This window comes from Pinus tabuliformis, chromosome J (assembly GCF_031772625.1).
Source record: "Pinus tabuliformis cultivar Carrire ecotype Pingquan chromosome J, CPIR1, whole genome shotgun sequence".
In the NCBI taxonomy this organism is placed as follows: domain Eukaryota; kingdom Viridiplantae; phylum Streptophyta; class Pinopsida; order Pinales; family Pinaceae; genus Pinus; species Pinus tabuliformis.
Genome location: NC_142295.1, coordinates 165,987,333 through 166,002,337, shown reverse-complemented (window position 1 = coordinate 166,002,337; position 15,005 = coordinate 165,987,333). Strand labels below are relative to the sequence as shown.

General features: G+C 40.8%; 1 protein-coding gene across 1 annotated transcript in view; it reads left to right on the top strand.

Moving 5' to 3' along the window:
* Positions 1-15,005, top strand: part of LOC149226197 (DNA damage-binding protein 1-like) — a 229,211-nt gene that overhangs the window by 147,058 nt on the left and 67,148 nt on the right. Inside the window, 2 exon segments of the mRNA XM_089377428.1 lie at positions 9,561-9,770; positions 9,999-10,105. Of these exon segments, the coding sequence (XP_089233554.1) occupies positions 9,561-9,770; positions 9,999-10,105 (317 nt within the window).

Genomic DNA, 15,005 nt, shown 5'->3' with positions numbered 1-15,005 from the left:
CTACATCTCTGAACTGGACACCTCCAAGGAAATCTACGATAGACTGGTAAGTTTATTTAAAGTTAATGATGCAAATCAAGTTTTGTTTCTTAGAAATAAGCTGAGGGAAATCAAGAAGGGTAAAGACGAAAGTATGCAAGCATACTTCTTAAGAATCACCGAGATTAAGAACGATCTCCTATCTATTGGGGAAACTATTACTGACAGAGAAATGGCACTCACAACTCTTGGAGGATTGCCATTTGAGTGGTATGTGTTCAGGACTACTCTTTTGAACTATAATGTAATTCCTATTTTCGAGGAATTAATGGCTAGATGCATTCAAGAAGAAACAAGGGAAGAAGTGCAAGAAATGCCCATGCCTAAAGGTCCTCCTGCTGCCTTTTCTTCTCATGCAAAGAAAAGAAATAATTCCGGGACTAAATCAAAAGGAAAGGCTGGACCTAAGGCTAGAAGAAAATGACGATGTTACATTTGCGATAAAGCAAGTCACTATGTATGAGATCATGAGCATCATGATGAATGAAATCATGGACATAAAGGGCAACATGAGATCATGGACATATAAGATAGCATGATGATGATGCACACTAGTTTGAGCAACATTATGATGGATAAAATCATGGACATGGGCAGCATGATAATAATCATGATTAGAGAAGCATGGTACAGTATGCAGTGGTGCAACTCGAAATCCCTCTGATGGCAATCAAAGGAATGACAAATTCAACAGCAAAGGTAAGAGGAGAGTTGGGAATCAAGGAAGAGGACAAGCATTCAAGAAGGCTAGAAATTCCAAGATGTATTAAATGCACCTGACCTCAAAAAGAACCTAGTGTCCATCTCGGCAATGGAAGACAAAGGCTACAAGGTAACCTTCAGCGATGGCAAGGTATGCATATGGAAAAATAATGTTAAAGATGCCTTTACTCTTGGGTTTAGTGTTGATTCATTATATCAGGTCGATGGAAGTCCGCTAGGTGTCATGTCTTGTGACACAACTATTTAGTCCGAACTTTGGCATCAGAGGTTTGCCCACCTTCATTACAAAGCTCTACCCGATGTAAGACAGATGGTAACAGGGATGCCCGAATTCCAAGTAGAGAAAGAAGGTGTATGTCCAGGATGTGCCGAAGGAAATCTCAAAAGGGGACCATTCCCCTCAAGCCAAAGCAAGACCTCCGATATATTACAATTGGCTCACTCGGGCATACCTGAGGTTGGCATTAAGAGGGAGACTACTACACCACATACTCCTGAGCAGAGTGGCGTGGTGAGAAGGAAGAACCGCACGATGATGGAAGCTGTCCGGGCCATGCTACATGATCAAAGACTTCCGAAGTTTCTATGGGCTGAAACTACAATCACCGCCGTATATGTACAAAATAGATGCCCTCATCAAGCATTGGGTTCCTAAACTCCTGGAGAAATGTTCACCACCGGTCAAAGGGAAGTCGTGATTAGTCATGATGTCACCTTTGACAAAGATATGGCTCTCAGCAAGGTGGACAATCTGCTGACTTTGAGTAGCTCTCAAGAAGCCGACACCAGGGAACTGAAAGAAAAGGATGATGAATCAATGCCTGATGTAGAAGAACCCATGGATCCGATTGATCCTCATCCACATGAGCCTTCCTCTTCTAGGAAGAGGCCTTCATGGCTTAGGGGGATACTTGATGATGCTGAAGGACATGCTGCACCCTGAGGAACCTTCCATCAAAGTAAGAAACTTAACAGGTATGAGGGATACTTGACCATCATGAGCATGATCATACAAAATGAGCCTTCATCATTCTCAGATGTCCTCAAGCATTAACTATGGAAGGATGCTATGACCATAGAATATGAGTCTATTATGGAGAATGATGTCTGGGAAGTAGTTCCCAGACCCTGGACAAGACAATTGTTACTTCAAAATGGCTTTACAAGATAAAGCATGCAACAAATGGAAGTATGGAAAAGTATAAGGTTCATTTTGTTGCTCGTGGTTTATCCCAGAAGGGAGGTATAGAGTCTAGACTATGATATTTGCACCTGTTGCCAGATATACGACCATTCGCTTGATCATAGCCCTTGTGGCTTCACAAGGATGGAACCTACATCAAATGGATGTCAAGACTGCGTTCTTGCATGGCTCGATCAAAGAAGAGGTCTACGTGGAGCAACCCGAAGGATTTGAGATTTATGATCGAAAATCTCATGTATGCAGGTTGAAGAAAGCTCTCTATGGGCTGAAGCAAGCACCCCGAGCATGGTATGAGAGGATCGATAGCTACTTGATGAAGCTGGGATTCACTAGGAGTGAAGCCGATCCTAACCTTTACTTTAAGGTTGAAGATGACAAGCCTCTCATATTGGTGTTGTATGTGGATGACCTCTTTCTAACAGGTGCAAACCCTCTTATTCACAAATGTAAGAGGGAGATGGCTTCTGAATTTGAAATGAAGAACCAAGGACTTGAAGTGTGGCAGAAGCCAAGGGAAATTTTCCTATCTTAAGGAAAATATGTGGTAAATATATTGGAAAGATTCGGTATGATGGACTGCAAGCCTGTGACTACCTCGAGGATCTTAACTTTTAGAAGTTATATGGTAGTGATGTCGGACCAGACTTGGGAAATGCATCTAAGTTTCAAAAACTCATTCGCATTGATGTTCTTGGTGAAGCTCCGTCCGAACATATGTTTTGCAGTTAGCATTGTGAGCTCATATTTGGTTGAGCCTCACTGGATTGATGCCAGGAATCTTCTGAGATGTCTTCGGGACACAATCTCTTATGGATTAAGATACACTGTCGAAGATGTGAGACTACTTGGATATACTGATGTTGATTGGGCAGGCAGTGTGTTGGACCGTAAGAGCACTTCCGGGTACTGTTTCACCTTGGGATCTGCTTCGATATCCTGGATGAGCAGGAAGCAGAAGTCGGTGGCTTTGAGCACCGCCGAAGCAGGATATATTGTTGCTAGCATAATCTCGTGTGAGGCAGTCTGGTTGCAAAAGCTCTTCAGTGAGCTGTTTGGATTTACATTGGATACCACTGTGATTCTCTGTAACAACCAGAGGTGGGATTCGATTATTGAGGAATCCCGTATTCGTCAATTGCTCCAGCAGATAGACATCATCTGGGATATGGTAAGTCGATGAGCAAGGAAGCTCCATCACATTAAGATGATGTACAGGTTGATACACCTTGTCAAAGCCCCGAGGAAAGATCTAATCTGTGATTTTCCCAAACGACTTGTCGGCAAGAAACCTTTGTACAAGGGTCCTGCATGTTGCATACATTGAGCTCTGGGAGCTCTGAGGGCTTGTGGTTCCTACTGGAGCAACATATGACCACAGGGTGACTCACCCTCCCCTGGTGGTGCACACTGGAACATGATGATTCGCTCTCTTGTGGGACAAGATGATTCACTCTCTTGTGGAACAGGATGATTCGCTCTCCTGTGTAGCAGGATGATTAATTCTCCTGTGAGGCCTAGATTGATGTGTTCTCCATGGCAGCCTGGATTGATGTGTTCTCCATGGCAATTGTAGCAGGATTGATGTGTTCTCCTGTGAGGCCTGGATTGATGTGTTCTCCATGGCAATTGTAGCAGGATTGATGTGTTCTCCTGTGAGGACAGGATTGATTAGTTCTCTTGTCGAGGCATCCTACCCATGCAGTCTGGGACTCATGGGAAGTACCTCTCATCTGATCAATGAGCAGGGAAATGAAGTTAGGGACCATAGTAGTACCGATGGACGCATCGTTGTAACTACCGTACTCCCTACGCTAGGATGATCTCCATTGATCTGGGATCAATGATACTGGTCTGGGACCAGTGGTAGGAATTGTACCATACTATGACGCTGACTTCGGGTCGGTTGAGACTGGTCTGGGATTAGTGGTACATACTCTGAGACTGACTTTGAGTCAGTGGAGGATGATATTGGTCTGGGACCATTGGAGTTGTACTCACTATGACGCTGACTTTGGGTTGGTTGAGACTGGTCTGGGACCAGTGGTACATACTCTGAGACTGACTTTGAGTCAGTATGATACATCCTCGATCATTTCTTCTTCTTCATAATTCGGACAAAAGCAGAGTAGAACAGAACAATGCAAGAGCAGAGCAGGGCAAGGGTCAGGCTGTACAAGGCAGTGCATTTGATGGATGAATAGTAACGACCGATAGACAGATTGCAGATGAAGTTCTCCATGGTTGAGAGGGAGTGTTAAAATTGGCAACCAGGGCAAAACTTCATGTGGGTCATCTTATTCATGGCTAATAATATTTTTATTAGATTCCTCTCGTCGAGAGGTGTAGGATTGATATAAAGATCATCCAATTCCGATAAGTATTCATGGAGATATGAATTTATTTTGATTATGGAATTATTATCAAGCCGACTTACAACTCATGTAGGCTCAGAAGCCCAACAGTCACATCTATTCACCCACCAACGTTGTGTATAAATATAAGAGGACTTTTCCTCATTTGGACTCACTCATCTCATCACATCTCTCTCTCTCTACTGCGCAGATATGAGTCTCTTCTCTACTGCGCTGAAATGGGTCTCTCTCTCTCACACATGTGAAGCCGAAAGCTGTTGAATTTGAAGCTGCAACTGCAGAAGTAAAGATTGACTTGCGTGGCCTAGAATATCTCCTCTTTGGAACTGCGCTGTAGGTTCATCTGAACCTTCTTTCAAAGCGGCAACTTTTGGTGGTGGAATGAAGTCAATCCGACGAACGGTTTGCAAGATATCGACTGCCTTAGTTTGAAGCCGGAAACTGCTGAAATTGAAGCTGCAACTGCAGAAGTAAAGATTGACTTCCGTGGCCTAGAAGATTTCCTCTTTGGAACTGTGCTGTAGGTTCATCTGAACCACCTTTGAAAGCCACAACTTTTGGTGGTGGAATGAAGTCAATCCGACGAACGGTTTGCAAGATATTGACTGCCCTAGTTTGAAGTCGGAAATTGCTGAAATTAAAGCTGCAACTGCAGAAGTAAAGATTGACTTGCGTGGCCTAGAAGATCTCCTCTTTGGAACTGCATTGTAGGTTCATCTGAACCTCCTTTGAAAGCCGCAACTTTTGGTGGTGGAATGAAGTCAATCTGACGAACGGTTTGCAAGATATCGACTGCCCTAGTTTGAAGCCGGAAACTGCTGAAACTGAAGCTGCAACTGCAGAAGTAAAGATTGACTTGCGTGGCCTAGAAGATCTCCTCATCTGAACTGCGCTGTAGGTTCATCTGAACCTCCTCTGGAAGCCGAAACTTTTGGTGGTGGAATGAAGTCAATCCGACTGTCGGTTTGTGAGATATGGTCTGCCCTAGTTTGATAATGACGCCGCTAATGCTGATGCTACTGATCTAGGGTTTGCTACTGCTGATATGAATCAAATTTATTGTACTATTTCTCTCTGCTGAATTATTGAAGATAAAAGAAGATTTGATCAAAGGGTTTCCCCACACATTGTGGGGTTTGTCCCTGGCTAGCCGCCACATCTTGTGTCTCTTGTCTTGGCTTGTTTTCTGTCGATCGTTTAATGTTCTATCTGCACTTTACTTTATGTACATGTGATTGCTAATCGGTGGAATATAATAAGAAAAAGAAGTAAACTGTTATAAGCATAGAACATACCATAACTTAACATCTAGCAACATAGTGCTTGTACTTTGGTAAATATCATCTTAGCCATCCAGGCTCTACCAATACCCTATCCCAATCATTAGACCTCTTCCATTACCTTGAAACCTTATTATTGATTATCCTTTCGTTGTTCTATATAGGGAAGTGTCGTTTGTGGGTTACCTCCTACTAAAATGGTTGTTCAGGTGATAGTTGTGGTCGATCTCTTGTTGCCACAAGGTCTAGACCTACCTAGTTAGGCTTTGCACTAGGTCCGCTAGATTTTGTGTTAACAATCCCTAAGTCCTTGAAATTTTGGAATGGTGGTATGAGATTCTTTTTGTGGGTGGATGCATTGCTGTGCAACATCGCTAAAAATTGACCATTATCTATGATCAAATCTCCATATTGGGTCTCCAACAATGTAATCGAACCATAGGTATATCTCCATAAAAGGTCATTACATATGTAATCAAATCCTAATGTCCCAAGAAAGTGAATATCTTAAATCATGAAAGTAGAATCTTGTTGATTTTGACGAGTAGCCTTTAAGATCCTTCGACTTCTCATACTTGCTCTAGGTGTTGCAAGAAATCAACACAATGCATGTACGGGGAACTTGCTGCCATCTAAAAGCTTTTCCAATTGATACAAGTGTATGAATGTGATGTGTTATTTGGATGTAGTTGTCTTTGAACAACTTCTCTAAAAAACTTGTCCAATTCTCAACCCTTCATTAATAAAAACATGCAACCACATGCCAAGCTTGACTAGTATTCATGAACTGTCAATGTTGAATGATGGATCAACCAACCAGTCCATCATGGAATCTATCCACAAACCACCTCTACAGAATGCTGGAATGGATTGTGAGTGCTAATAGGCCTTATGCACTTTATAGGTTATTTCACACTCGCTTCCATAGGCTTGGAATAATATCTCATTGATGCCAACTGTAACTATCTTTAGAGTAATTAATTAGATATGTGTTGGTTGCTTTTTCTTAACAAAGGCAAAAGGATCAACACTGAAGGGGTCATGGGAGAATCATGGGTTTCCCTCCCTTATTTTTATAGAAGTGGCACTCTTTTTGATTTTCAGATTTTCTTGGTAGCTCAAAAATGGGCTAGTGCTAAGCAACTTACCCTAACATTCTCTTCAATACTGAAAGATCTTTTGAGGTCAATGTTACCTAAGAGGGACTAGACAATGTTACTTTCTAAAAGAACGAAAATATTGCAAAATATTTGAACTAACAGAGCTGCCCAAAATATAGATTGTGCCTTTCTCTTTGTATAATGAAAGCATAGAGTCAACCATGACTTTGGAAGATGAGGGGAAAACGAAAATATTGATAGTTCATCAAAGTACCTTAAAGGGGTATTGCATTAATGATTAAACAAGTTGAAAAAGAACCATTTGCTCAACATTCCATTGATTTGAAACCAGATGGCTGCTTAAGCTGTTCTTTGTAGAGCTAAATTAAAATAATAAGTTCCAAATAGGGCAAGTCAAAGCTGGGGCAACTTCAACAAAATGTCAACAAGAAAAACTTAAATGAGGTCATTACATGTGGTCTTATAAGATTTGGGATGAGCCTTTCGTGGACATGAAATGATATAGGAAATGCCTGGAAGAGAACAAGAAGTAGCCAATCAGTGCTACGTTATTTTGTTGTAGAGCATACTTGAAAAACCTAATGGCAAGGAACAAGAAAATAGAAAATGTGGAAGGGAAAGTCATGGTAGGAAAACTTATGAACTTGGGAAAGGAATGAGATCTGGTTCGCAAACACTCTTTTTCTTTGATTTTTATTTAAATGAACTTCAACGCCCTCAAAGTTTTGTGCTGGTGGTTACAAAACTAATAGGGTTTTGGTATGGCGTTGCCATGTTGTGGAAGCTTTACGCATAACTTCTTATTCTTATAACTTATTTTTATTTTCTTGATGTAGCTTTTGGCATGCTTTATGAAATTTGAACGTGGGATTCTTCACAAGTATTTTGTTGATCTGTTTGAGGCTAGGATTATTCGGAAATTAATTGAATATGTAAATATTTGGTAGTATAAGAACAATCAAAGCTGGGATCTTAACCCTTTCCTGTTGAGAAATCTAGGGCAACTAGATTAGGTTATTTCTCTTACTTTGATAACTGCTTATAATGTATTTTTACTTAAATTGATTAGCTTCTTCGTAAACTTGATTATTATTAGTGTTCTTTATGATCAAACAACTACCAAACAATAAAATCAAAGAGACAATTGGACACAAGATGTAGGCGATCAACCAAGGCCAAAACATCTCCAACTGAGAGGAAAACCCACAAGAACTCTTTTTATAGAACTCAATTGACGAATCTGATCAGTCAAACAGCAGAAATAGAAAGCCCTAACCAGAAAGTCAACACTAGTCAACAGGGCAGATTTTGACCTCCAAAACAGCTCAGTCAAACTCGGCCTTCAACAGCAAGTCAAATCAGCCCAAAAACAGTCTGAAAATATCCAGTCAAACCTGGTCAACAAAAGTCAATGCGACAGCAAGCCCTAGTACAGTAAATGCTGGTCAAACAGTGGTCAAACAGCCTTGGATTTCGTGCCCAGAACTGCGGCCTGCCCAAACAGAAATACCCCACACAATACCGCAGTCAACGCTGGTCAAAACAGCTTCTTGCAACTTTTGGTCAACGCTGGTGAACGCAGGGACAGCAAAAGAAGCCTCAGAAGATCCACACCCAAACAATGAAGGAGAGAGAAGAATGAATGTGTGAGATGCCAAAATGAGGAGGAGGCTCCTTGTATTTATATGCAACGTTGAGGGCTTGAGGGTGCTAATTTGATGGCTGGCCGACCTTGACAATTTGTCCATAATCAAAATAAATTCGTAACTCCATTTGTACATGTCAGAATGGGATGATATTTAGATCAATCCTACACCTCTCGGAGAGAGGAATCCAATAAAAATATCAGCGGCCTCATATGAGTTGTCCAAGGTGAAGTTTGGCCCTAGTTGCCAAATTTAACATGTTTTCTAATCTTTAATCATTAATTCCTTGAATGCTAAAAGACATGTATTTGGAAAATTCCCATGTGACATTAATAGAAATTCAGATTCCTACATAAACTAAATTTCTGATTTCAAGTTTTTGTTTCATCCATCACTTATCCCTGTGTGAATACGACAGTCAGCTTGGTGAATGTGAGGCTATTGCTGAAATGTAGAAGAAAAGTAAGAAGAACAGAAAAGGGAATGAAGAAGAAAGGAGAGGTTCCTCCCTGGAATGGGAGTTTTTCAACAGATTTTGCTCTCCAAACCTGCCAAATGAGAGTGCTGCTATAGCAAATCCATTCTTTGAATGCCCAATGTTATGTTGTGGCTATTCTATTGCTCTTGAAACACTGCTTTTTGCCATGCTACTGTTCTCCATGTCTGTTTTATGCTTTGCATTATGGCTTTTTGGGTTTATCATTTATGTTATCTTCCATTGGCTGCCGGAACCCCTATGTCTTTCCTGCCATTCACCCCCTCATATTCTCACATGACCTGTTCATTTATTTGTTTTGCTTTTTCTTTTCTTTTTTGTTTAAATTTTTAAAAATTAAATAAACAGAGCATATGAAATCTGAATTGTTTTGGAAAATGAAAATCTGTGATCCTGGTACATTGGGGCGTGGGATCCTATCCTTGTTGAAATTTATGCTCTAAGCAAGTAGGAACCAAAGCATTGTTAATTCTGTAGAAATCAGTTAATACACATTTTTATGGGCAGTAAAACAGCAAAGTATGTAATTGACCGATGATTGTGCACTACATTATCCTGAGAACATATGGTCCCTCTCAAATATATGTCTTTAGTCAGATCTAACTCTAGGATTTATATTGTTTAAACGATTTTTATATGCATTTGAATGTTGTCTTCTTATATGCATGTGCAATTGCAGGATAACAAAGATGCAAGGCATGTCAAGACATATGAGGTCCTCCTAAAGGAAAAAGATTTTTCTGAGGGACCTTGGCAACAAAACAATCTAGATAATGGTGCTGGTCTACTAATACCCGTTCCAATGCCTTTGGGAGGTGTTATAATCATTGGTGAACAGACAATTGTTTATTGCAGTGCATCTGTATTCAAAGCGATACCTATCAGACAGGTTTGGATTACAAACTTGTCTTTCCCATGCTACCTTCTTATAGTTATGTTGTAAGGTGGAAATCTGAGGTGGAAATCTGAGTGGAAGCTTTATGATTTAGGGAATTTTCCTTTCAATATTTATGCAACTAGTGTTCTGTTTATCACTTCGTATAATTTTATATTGCATTTGCTTTGATCTGTCCTATCAAGTCGTTAACACACTAGCTTTTCTAAATTTATGTAATAGTCTATTACTAAAGCTTATGGCCGAGTTGATGCGGATGGTTCTCGGTACCTGCTCAGTGACCATGCAGGCTTGCTTCATTTGCTTGTCATCACTCATGAAAAAGAAAGGCAAGTGAAACCTGTCATTTCTTATCTAGATAGGCATACATAGTATCTTTTTATTTTGCTCTTTTCTATCAAGCAATGCATGGTCTCTAATTAACTGCAAAGACATGGTTATGTTATAGATGTTAAAGTCATTTAGCCTTTAAGCTTTTTGCAGGGGTAACAGTCCATCATGAAATACCTCTTGAAGTGATTCTAGTGTCTTAAAATGTTTAAGAAAGAGGTATTGTTTGTAGCTAATTCATTATATGGGTTCTTTTCACTTTTTTTTTCCCTGAAATATTCACCCAATTGAAACAAAAATTTGCCTGTATTTCTCTGAAATGAGATTACCTTAAAAACTTTAATAATTCCTCTCTGATCCTTCCTATGCACGTCCATTTGTGTTGCATATAAAGAGAAATTAACTTTCAAAATTTTGTTAATTTTCTATAATTTGATTTTTAGATAAGTAGGGTTTTGATTGATCTGTGGAAATCTATGAACATCAGCTTGAAATTATGTAATGTACCATCTCAAGTAAATATACAATATAATATACTAAACCTTTGTTATATACAGTAATCAATTACTTACTAGGTATCGTTTCTAACTGTCATGTTGCTCATCATGACAGATATTTTCACTTGTACTTATACATCACATTACATTGTATACAATCATCTCTCATATGATTCAATGTGTGTGTGTGCATGTGTGTTTTATACAATCACCCCCTTTATCATGTTGAAAATTGGTTGTCATTGATGTCAACCCAAGCAGCGCTAGAAGAAGCCGACCTTTGATGACAAAGATGACTAGGCAAATCAAAACTTTTGGGGTAAAGATCACCTTCATTTGATTGTCCTCGTCATGCAATGGTATATGGCATGCCTCGTGGTTCATCCCAGTTTGGGAGGTATGCTCAATCAAAGAATAAAGTTCCCTTCTTGTGGTTATAGTTCCTAAAAGGAGATGATGTGGCAGCTCATCATTGGCTAGAATATTGAAACCCAGAGGGATTTTCATTGAAGGATTAAATTAAATATTTTGTGTTCAAAACACTATCAAAATTAATTTGGTCCTATTGTTTGTGGGTTTTTTGCTCAGTCAAATTCAATGGTTCCCTCCAAATGTAAGTCCAGCCCAAATGTTTTTGACTCCAAAAAACAAATTTGAATTTCAAAATTTCCCTTCAATTTGTACATGTCGGCTCCCTTGATAATACCCCTTCAACATCTATAAAAAGGCATTCGTCTCCACGAAGGCATGGATTCAAAGCTGATCTAAAAACAAGTTATCTCTGTAATTATCTGCGGCCAGGGGTAGTCTAGCACATCCAAAGTAAAGGTCAAAGTTCTGAAGGTCCTGGGGCTTAATGTTTTATCATTTTGGGCTATGGTTATATACTGGGATTTCTGAGCAATATCTGAGTTTATTTGGCCTTCTCTAAGGCTAATCTGAAGTATCTTTTGAGGCCAGATTGAAGGTATTTTCGGCCTCCTTTCTGAGGCAGATCCACATTCATTTTATTGGCATTTCTGAAGATGTTTCACAGCTATTCACATCGTTGATCTGAGATTTTTTTAGCCCTCTTAGGGCAAGGATCTGTTGCATGTTTGGAGCACTTTCTGAGGTCCTTTCAGCCCTCTTTCTGAGACAGAGCTGAGGCACTCACAAAAATCTGAGATGCTATCTTTTATGGAGATTCTATAGTATATACATGGATTAGGCCTTCTCCCTGGCAAATTTTTTGGCCCTTTTCTGAGTCTTATATTCAGCCATTTCTGAACTATTTTGTGGCATCTGTGTGCAAGAAAATCTGTCTCTTTTGATCAGTACACTAGCACAGTTAAAGAAAATCTGAATCAGAGGTTAGTTCACATCCCTTGGAGGCTACTCGGCTGAGAAATCATTGTATACATCACAATTTCTAGGTTCTAAACTTGACTGGTGTTTACTGACCTATTCGGCTCTCCAAAGAACAAATTTTGCAGACCACTTTGGTGTCATTTTTCATGGTTACTACTTGCATCAGATTTGTCATCCTTGGTTCTGTACAGAGATAAGATTTTGGTGCTCCTCATTGATTTGTGGCAAAATTCTGTGGCATATTATGACTGATTTCTGAAGTTGGTATGTTAGTTCTTCAACATCTTTGTTGTTATTTTGTTGGCATTATCCGTTGTTTGAAAAGGCAGATTTGTGCCCTAACAAAAGAAGCAACTTGGCAGTATTCAAGGGACTCTCTATTTCTGAATTATCTTTGGCACATCATTGCATAATTTACTTATGGAGTTCTCTCAGTCTTAAGGGTTGTCTAGGGCTTGCAGAGGGTGTGTTATGAATAAAATATATATAAATAATATAAATAAACAATAATGATTAATTAACTAATAATTAGTCTTGAAAAGGCATGTCTCTAAAGACATGACCATTTGTGAAAGGGTACCTGCCTAGGTATATATACATGACCCTCAGTTGTAATCAAATCATCTCATATCTTTTGTAAAATTCTTATATAATATGTTTTGTCCTACAATGGATATTTACAAATACCGGATCTTCTGAGTATTTCATTGCATATATGGACTTTGTTCATAACATTGGTAGTAGAGTTGTTCGATCCTTTGGAGATTCTCCATTAAGCCATCAGGCCTTTCGTCATTAAAAGTGTTGGAATTTCTAAGTCTAACTGTTAGAAATCCTTCATGTACTTTCTGATTTATTTCTGCCTACTTGTTCTGTTTAACAAGTTATATACGATGTAAATACTGAAAATAAATACAAGTACATGCTCAACACATTATAGATCATCAACTGAAGGAAAAACAAGCACACAAGTGACACCGTTGTTTTTGGACCAATGTCCCTGGAAAAACCCAATGCAGGAAAACCGGTGCAGCTATTTGAGGGTTTTATTATTAAGCAGTTTCAGAATACAATCTGGGTGCCAAACTGGCTCACCCAATAGAGAATGATCTCGGTAGTAGTACCTCTCAGTCGGAGACAGATATTTCGGCTAAAACCCCGGATGAACAATCCCACAGCTCTCAGCTCCAATCTGCCCCACGAAATATCTAGCGTCTACCTCTAGGGACTGCGTCAGCTTCTCTGGCCCAGCTTCAGCCTCCGAAGGCACTGTGTCAACCTCTAGAGCCTCTGCGTCACCCATGCTGGCTCTTTGTGGGACTGCGCAGCTCCTAGCTGTCTCTGCGTGGCTTGTAGTTGGCTCTGCGTTCCTCTCTCCCGACTTCTGCACTGATGCTCCCGGTACCCTCTCTGCCTCTTTGCTTCTGTATTCACTGCCCCTCAGCTGCAACTATGATCACTCCTTCGATTTCCTCAGCAAGCCCTGCCCAGAAAATCAAATTCTTGATCAACTCGGTGTGTTCTCCAAGTGACCCTCAAGCCTCCTCTTATACTTTTCTTGTTGACAATACAATGACTGAGATTAAGTCCCTAATTAACGGCTAGGATTAACTTTGGCTTGATCCATGACTTTTGGACCCTTCTAACATAGTTTTATGTTAATTCACATTAACATTTTATTTTCCCAAAGTTTAGACTTAGGGACTCCATTAAAAATATTAATTATTTTAATATCTCCCAAACTCTTTAGAATCTGCCCAAACCATTTCTGGGTATTGGAGATCTCATGTGCTTTAGCCTCTCCACCAATTTTTGTGGCTATAGCACATCCGATGCTACCCCAAATCAACACTCCCTCTTAGCGAGGACTGAGCTCTAGTGATATTCTTCACTGAGCATCACCCTGATCATCCAGCATCGGTCCTGGTGCTGATGCTAGGCTTGCTGCCAACATCCTCTGTACTGCTGCATCATGTACTACTACCCATGGCCCTGCCACTGCCATTGCTGCATCCGTACGACAACCCCTCTCATCACGCTGCATTGTGCTGCCCATAGCACTGCCACTGCTAACTGTTGCACTGCAACTCAATTACTAAGAAGTAAGTAACTGATCTCCCAACTCTCACATCTCTGTCAGGCTAGAGACACCCTCGATTCTGACAAGTGCCCCTTCTTTGATCTCTGCGCTGCTGCAACAACTCCATACATCTTGCATTGCTGCCTAACGCTGTCCTGGGAATCCTGCACTGTAGCTCCCTGTGTCACTGCATCCGCATCCGTCTCTATTGACATCCCGCCAGTACTGCTACTCCTCTTGGAGGCTCCCGTAGCAAGGCATGATCCAAGAGGCTGGGTACCTCGAGGATCCTGCCCCTCATCGCCTGTAGTCCATCTGACTACAGTTCGATGTCTCCCCACTTCCTTTCAAGTTGCGTGTGAGCACTCATGGCACAGTCATCATCTGTATCCACTTCCTTCTCCGCCCTTGCTGGCACAACCTTGGTCTCGAGAGCCTCTCCCTTGCTCTTCTTCTTCGGACACTGGCTCGCATAGTGACCCATTTCCCCACAGTGGAAGCATTTGACCTTGGAGAGGTCCTTCTTCTTGCATTTATCCTCTTTTCCCCCAGATGCTAGGGCAACATCCTCCTCTTCCTCCTTGATTCTGACCCCCTTGCTGCTGCTTCCCGCCTTGGTCAGCCTTCTGATCTCTTCTTGGCGAAGAGCCGCCCACAGTTCCTTCGAATCTGGAAAGGCTGACCTTCCCAGTATGCTCTGGACAAACACCTCGTCGTCTTCTGAGACTCCGTTTAGGTCTGTCCTCACCATCAATTCTTGATCCGGCGTGGCCCCTGTGGGAGTCAGCTAATCCCGGATCTCCTTCAATCGACCGAGGAAGGTGTCGATTTGTTCTCCCTTCTGCATCTGGTATGATCGCAACTGATTTTGTAGTAGCATCTTCCTCTGCACAAAAGTATGCTAATACAATTTCGTCAGGGCCTCCCACATCGCATTTGCTTTTTCCTTTTGGGCAATATGTGGTATTACAT